Raw genomic sequence first — 6255 nt, 5'->3', positions numbered from 1 at the left:
ACAGAACTACAACAGAGCACAGACCACAGAGAGAACAGTTAAACAAAAACATAAGCCACAGCCTTTTCAGCCTTGCACTGGGAATATCTCCGTAGTCCGTACTTATTACACTTTATTTCATGTGGAGATATTCCCAATGCAAGGCCCTAAAGACTGTTCGAATGGGCCTTGCACTGACTGAAGCCGAGTTCCTGAAAACAAACCACCACCAAGTACTAACTACCACCAACTCCAGAAGCATCCAAAGTCCAAACCACTAACAAGCTGCAACCTAAAAATATCCAAACACAGAACATCTGAAAGTCACGAAGGAATAGCCGAATGGCATTCTTGAATTAAAATTCCATCCTCAGACCTCCTCTGGCAGCTCCATTTGATTCACAAAGGCCCCAATGGACTTTCAAGGCTTTATCTGCACAAAAAACCTTGATATCTTTACATAAAAACAGAATATCATGGTGGCAATTCTCTTCTTCTCCTAAAAGTACAAATAACTAAAGTCTGGTTATCCTATTCGCTATAGACATTTTGCCAATCCAAGATCATTGACAAATGACATAGCTTCAATTCAAAAAGGGCATTAGCTTCAGCCTCTAAAGGGGAACCAGCTGAGCATTGACCACCTTTCACACCCCAGCAAACGCCATGACTGATTTACTGCCTCCAAGAAAAAAACCGAAAGAAGCCTTGACACTTAAGGAAGCCACCATCGAAGCTTTGACATCATCAAACGCCATTTGCTTCTCACCATGTGTTTCGTCTTGTGTTTTCTGATCCTTTGTTATGTTCTCATGCTTGGGTCATTGTTAATAATTATATTTGTTTTTCTTGGGCTGGATTGAAGCAAAACAGCTTCAGAGTTACACGCAACCTACAACTCGGTAACAGATAAACATAATATCGATATCTTATTTTTCTTTTCTTTATAGTGGGAACTGTGATGCTTCAGAATTCAGATGATGTTGAAATTTGACTTCGGATTTGAAAATTTAGGTTTGCATTCCTATGTGATGCGAGTGAGCTGTGAGCCCATTGCTTTGAAACTGTAATGACCCAGATAACTCAGCTCCAAAATCGTGGCCTCCTTTTTTGCTTTGGTAATTTTCTCCCCAACTTTTTGCTTATTGGTCTGGGAATTAGATATAAACGACATCAACGACGAAGGCGACAGCAAGAAGAATAAAAGCTTGAAAATTGAAGCTGACTCTACTGTTATAAACTTGTCATCTGGAATCTGGATGGGGGTCTTCTATTTAATTGAGGAATCAGGACAGTGGACAGCTAATACTGTCAAATCCCGGGGGAGCCCATATCTGGATTTCCGTTCACACGGATTCTGGATCTTATTAGTCTCAGACTCTGGACTCTGGATACCACTAGCATGACTCTCTCTCTCTCTCTCTCTCTCTCTCTCTGCGAAAGTTGTTTTTGTTCTATTTGCCCAATAATTTGCCTGTCTTTGTTGACGCGCCAAAGTCTTCTTATTATTGTTTCACCACCAGTTTTTTATCTACACGAAATATCTATCGGAAAAGTAGACCAACCTTTTCAACTCCAACAGCATCACTTGTGGAAAGTGGATTTAAGGCATTGCTGTGAGCCTGTGGCTACTTGGGTTGTTCCTCTGTTCTTCTGGTACACTCAAGTTCCACATACATTTTGCATTAGGTAAGGGTCCCTTTTCTTCATGCTTGTTCGGTGGATTAGTGTTGTAATGAAAACAAATCTGTTGATTTGAAGGTTATGGAGGTACCCAGAATGTTTTGTAGTTTTGTTTTACCTTTGTATAATTTCAAGTGTGGAAGCTATGGGTTTTATGTAATTGAGGTTGATTTGATGTATCATTTCTTAATTGGGTTTCACTACCACCACTTCTCCAAGAAATTTTTGGGCTCCGTCCCCCACCTTCTTCCCCTTCATTTTCTGTTGTTTTTTTTCGTTCTTATCTAACACTTGATATTAGCGTTACACATCTGATTTCTTGCAAGTAGAACGTCTTTTATTGTGTTGTAAAGATCAAATAGGTTCAAGAATTTGTAGACTTCCGGTCAATTGACAAAACTCTCCATCTATGGATTGATAGGACATAAACCTCACCCAGTATTTTGATTTTTATCTGGATCCTTTGGAGAATGCCTTTTTACAGAAGTTCCTCAACCTCTGACACCATCTCTTTGAAACATTTAAGGATCTTTAAAAAAGCTTCAACTCAACCAGCCTTGTCTCAACTATTATGGGGTTGGATACATGAACCCTGTTCTTCATTCTGCTCTATTCGGTACCATATCTAATTCAGGATCCATGTTCACAAGGGCTTTGAATTCTGGCTATGGATGGTTGCAGAGTTATTTCTAAAAAAAGCTTCATTCACAGCTCTGTCATCTTTTAGATGCAATCATGTACTCTTGGTACATTACAATAGAAATCTGCATCCTAGTCTCACCATCATCAGATAATTTTCTTCTGTTACTTATATGGGACTGAGAGTAGAAGTCTTTAACGAAGTGTTTAGTTCTGCTTATGAGTAAATCTGTCCTACCAAGTAGTTGGGCTATATGCTATTTCTGCCAGTTGAAGGTTCTGATAGAGTTATTGAATGATATTTCAAATGTTCAACTATAAACAACACCTGCTATAGGTATTTATTTATGATGACATATTTATGTGCTTGGAAAATTTTCAACTCTGGTTTATCTTACTTGCATAAGCTAATGGCACTTATCTATGTTCATAAGGTGATAAGTCATTCACCATTTATTGGCCAGAGGTTGAGTTTGATGCATACTCGATGTGCTTGGCACTGTTACCTTTTAGGACTTCTGATGATTGAGGGCATCAAAATGTTGAAGTTGTAGGTGAAGTACCAAGTTAGAAAACTGATTGAAGAACATAACCTATCTCCAGAAACCATGGCAGAGGAAGATATATATACTAAAGATGGCACAACAGATTTCCGAAACAAACCTGCTATCAAAAAGGAAACAGGAACCTGGAAAGCTTGCCCCTATATCCTAGGTATTTGCTTGTGCTATTCATACTGGATATTAAAATCCATCTCCAATTCTTGCTCTGAAATTTTGTCATTGGAAGATGCTTATGTTTTGAGTTTTTAACAGGCAATGAATGCTGTGAACGACTTGCATACTATGGGATGAGCACCAATCTGGTGAATTATCTCAAATTTCAACTCCACCAACATAATGTTGTTGCAGCAAATAATGTCACAAATTGGTCTGGCACATGCTACATCACACCACTGATTGGAGCCTTTCTAGCAGATTCTTACTTGGGAAGATACTGGACGATTGCCAGTTTCTCCATCATCTATGTTTGTGTAAGAGAGATTTAATCAAAACCTTGTTAAAATGTTTAAATATTGAGAATGCATCTTGGTCAAGCACTGGATGAAATTTTATAACTAAAGGTGTTAAACAAATCAAGAAATCCTCTTAACTCAAACCAGGTCTTGAAAAGTTGAGTTGACCCTCTGTATTTTTAGAATTCTTGGTGGAATTTGAGCATGCTATTTTCTGATAAGCCTTGATTTATCTCCAAAAAAAGAAAAGTACTAAAAGCTTTCATTGGTTGCAGGGGATGACATTGTTGACATTGTCAGCATCTGTCCGTGGATTAAAACCAAATTGTGAAAAAGATGTTTGCCACCCAACGGAGGCACAAAGTGCAGTTTGCTTTGTCGCGCTTTACCTGGTTGCTCTGGGGACAGGAGGGATTAAGCCATGTGTTTCATCCTTTGGTGCAGATCAGTTTGATGATACTGATGAGGTTGAGAAGAAATATAAGAGTTCTTTCTTTAATTGGTTCTATTTTTCAATCAACATTGGTGCCCTCCTCGCCGCCTCTGTTCTGGTGTGGATACAAACGAATGTTGGCTGGGGATGGGGATTTGGCATTCCAGCAGTGGCAATGGCAATTGCAGTTATGAGTTTCTTCTCTGGTACCCGGTTGTATCGGAACCAGAAGCCTGGGGGCAGCCCCCTGACACGCTTCTGCCAGGTGGTGGTTGCATCCTTTCGGAAATTTCAAGTTAAAGTGCCATCTGACAAGTCTCTTCTTTATGAGACTGCAGATGTTGAATCTGTTGTCAAGGGAAGTCGCAAACTCGATTATACAGAACAATTCAGGTAACTGTAATGAAACCATGGTTAGGACTTAGGAGACTTGGGATATATGGTTAATAACTTTTTATGAGTTCAAGTTTATCCTTAAGTTCAATGAATAAGGATAAATTTCTAGCACTTGTTCAAGTTTAAATTACTTCTAAATTTTATTCAGGATTCCAATTCCCCTGAGTCAAAGGTAACTCTACCAAGTCATCATGTGTTCTTGCAAGATATCATAATTGATCCTATTACTCACCTTTTAAGCCCAAAGACCCTTTCCTTGCCTTACAGAATGTTCTACAGATTCTATGGCTTATCAAGTGATTGAATCAATTTCTGCAAACCAAATGTCAATGGTTGGGCTTTAGTTATACTTTCATGGAAAATGAGTTTTGAGCATATTTTCTTTGGTGCATTTGCTTCTTGTTTTGAAAGCCACTAGTTTTGAGTCTCTAACTAGTTTTTTTTTTTTTTTTCCTGCTCAGTTTCCTTGACAAAGCAGCAGTGCAGACAGAGACAGATCATATAAAGGGCTTTGCGAATCCATGGAGACTCTGCACAGTTACCCAAGTTGAGGAACTCAAGGCCATTATACGGTTGCTTCCTATTTGGGCCACTGGCATCATGTTTTCAACTGTATACAGTCAGATGGGCACCTTGTTTGTCTTGCAAGGCAACACTATGGACCTTCACATGGGCCCTCATTTTCAGATCCCCTCAGCCTCACTGTCCATCTTTGACACCATCAGTGTTATATTCTGGGTCCCTATCTATGACCGCATCATTGTTCCATATGCCAGAAAATTCACTGGCCACAAAAACGGTTTTACTCAACTCCAAAGGATGGGAATTGGTCTTGTCATCTCCATCTTTGCCATGTTGTCTGCTGGCATTCTGGAGCTAGTGAGACTCCGAATGGTGAGAAGGCACAACTACTATGACCTTGATCATGTGCCCATGTCAATATTTTGGCAGGTCCCTCAATACTTCCTTGTAGGATGTGCTGAGGTGTTCACCTTTATTGGCCAGTTGGAATTCTTTTATGAACAAGCACCTGATGCTCTAAGGAGTTTGTCCTCTGCAATCTCCCTTACCACAGTTGCACTAGGAAACTATTTGAGCACTCTACTTGTTACCATTGTTACTGATGTGACCACAAGGCATGGGAAGCTTGGCTGGATACCAGACAACTTGAACAAGGGCCATCTCCACTACTTCTTTTGGCTCTTGGCCATATTGAGTGTGCTGAACTTGGGAGCTTATCTCTTGGTTGCGAGGTGGTTCACATACAAGAGGGCAGTAGGGACCTTGCGCTGATATCAGTGTCATGATCTTCTCATCTATTTGGTATGAGCAATGTGTGGAATAGTTGTCTTGTTTTGGGCTGTGAAGGGCTCAGTGTTTGTAAATTTCTCAGGTGTTATTGTTTACTTTTCTAGTGAAGCTGAAAAATATTTCCCTTGTTGAATTCCTAAAGTGAAGGGAGTTCCATAACAAAATGGATTCTCAACTGGGTTATCAAAGTATATGCAATTACAGTCTGGGTTCTATTACAAGGACAAAAGTTATTTCTTTTTATTTGAGATTCCAGTAACTCTTGAAAATCAGAGAGAGAGAGAGAAAGCCTTTCATCAATGGGTTTGGTTTATTTTTAGGAACCAATTCAGCTCTAAAGCATTTTGAGCTCATGGTCTTGTGATGAAAAGTGGGTTTTATTCGTAATCAGGGAGCACTGTAGTACGGTCCTTACCATGCAGTCAGTTTCAGGAAGTTTAATTGAACAACTAAAGGTATCTTTGGTTTTGAGCAATTGATGCTAGCATCAACAAGGAATCCTTCAAAATGTAGACGAGGTTGCCTATTTTATGGATGCAAGTACCAAGTATCCCAAATCATCTTTAATTAGTTTTTTGAATATTGAATATTACAAATTGCAAACTACAGTAGAGTCATAATTCTTGTCCTTTGGCTGCAAACAATATCCAATTGTCCGAATTCGAATTTGAACTCACTCCCATTAAAGGTTATCCAAATTCCATCCATTTATAATTGGATTAAATATAGATCCATTCCTCTATGATTCGATTTGATTTAAATATGTGCTCGCATATACTTAGTGAAGTTGATTTCAATG

General features: G+C 39.2%; 1 protein-coding gene across 7 annotated transcripts; it reads left to right on the top strand.

The window, feature by feature from the left end:
- Window positions 1-1208: 1208 nt before the first annotated feature.
- Window positions 1209-5685, top strand: LOC104601204 (protein NRT1/ PTR FAMILY 8.1-like). 7 transcript variants are annotated; one of them, XM_010264463.3, is made up of 5 exons: window positions 1209-1668; window positions 2736-3015; window positions 3117-3334; window positions 3592-4142; window positions 4607-5685. In XM_010264463.3, the coding sequence occupies exons 2-5, from the start codon at window positions 2910-2912 to the stop codon at window positions 5436-5438; spliced, it is 1707 nt and encodes a 568-aa protein (XP_010262765.1). In that variant the 5' UTR covers window positions 1209-1668; window positions 2736-2909; the 3' UTR covers window positions 5439-5685. The 7 variants fall into 7 exon arrangements, with proteins under 7 accessions (XP_010262765.1, XP_010262770.1, XP_010262769.1 ...); XM_010264468.3 differs by having other exon boundaries at window positions 1528-1668; window positions 2850-3015; XM_010264467.3 differs by having other exon boundaries at window positions 1538-1668; window positions 2815-3015.
- The last annotated feature ends 570 nt before the right edge of the window (window positions 5686-6255 follow it).

Source organism: Nelumbo nucifera, chromosome 2 (assembly GCF_055504915.1).
Source record: "Nelumbo nucifera cultivar China Antique chromosome 2, China Antique-T2T, whole genome shotgun sequence".
NCBI classification, from domain to species: Eukaryota; Viridiplantae; Streptophyta; class Magnoliopsida; order Proteales; family Nelumbonaceae; genus Nelumbo; species Nelumbo nucifera.
Note: the sequence above shows the minus strand (reverse complement) of the source record. Positions and strands in the feature narration are given on the sequence as shown.

What these genes read in the sequence shown, in the direction of transcription:
- LOC104601204 (XM_010264463.3), top strand. Translation starts at nt 2,910, where the DNA reads ATGGCAGAGGAAGATATATATACTAAAGATGGCACAACAGATTTCCGA. An exon ending in AGCTTGCCCCTATATCCTAG is followed by an intron (nt 3,016 to 3,116) that starts GTATTTGCTTGT and finishes AGTTTTTAACAG; the next exon opens with GCAATGAATGCTGTGAACGA. An exon ending in TCTCCATCATCTATGTTTGT is followed by an intron (nt 3,335 to 3,591) that starts GTAAGAGAGATT and finishes CATTGGTTGCAG; the next exon opens with GGGATGACATTGTTGACATT.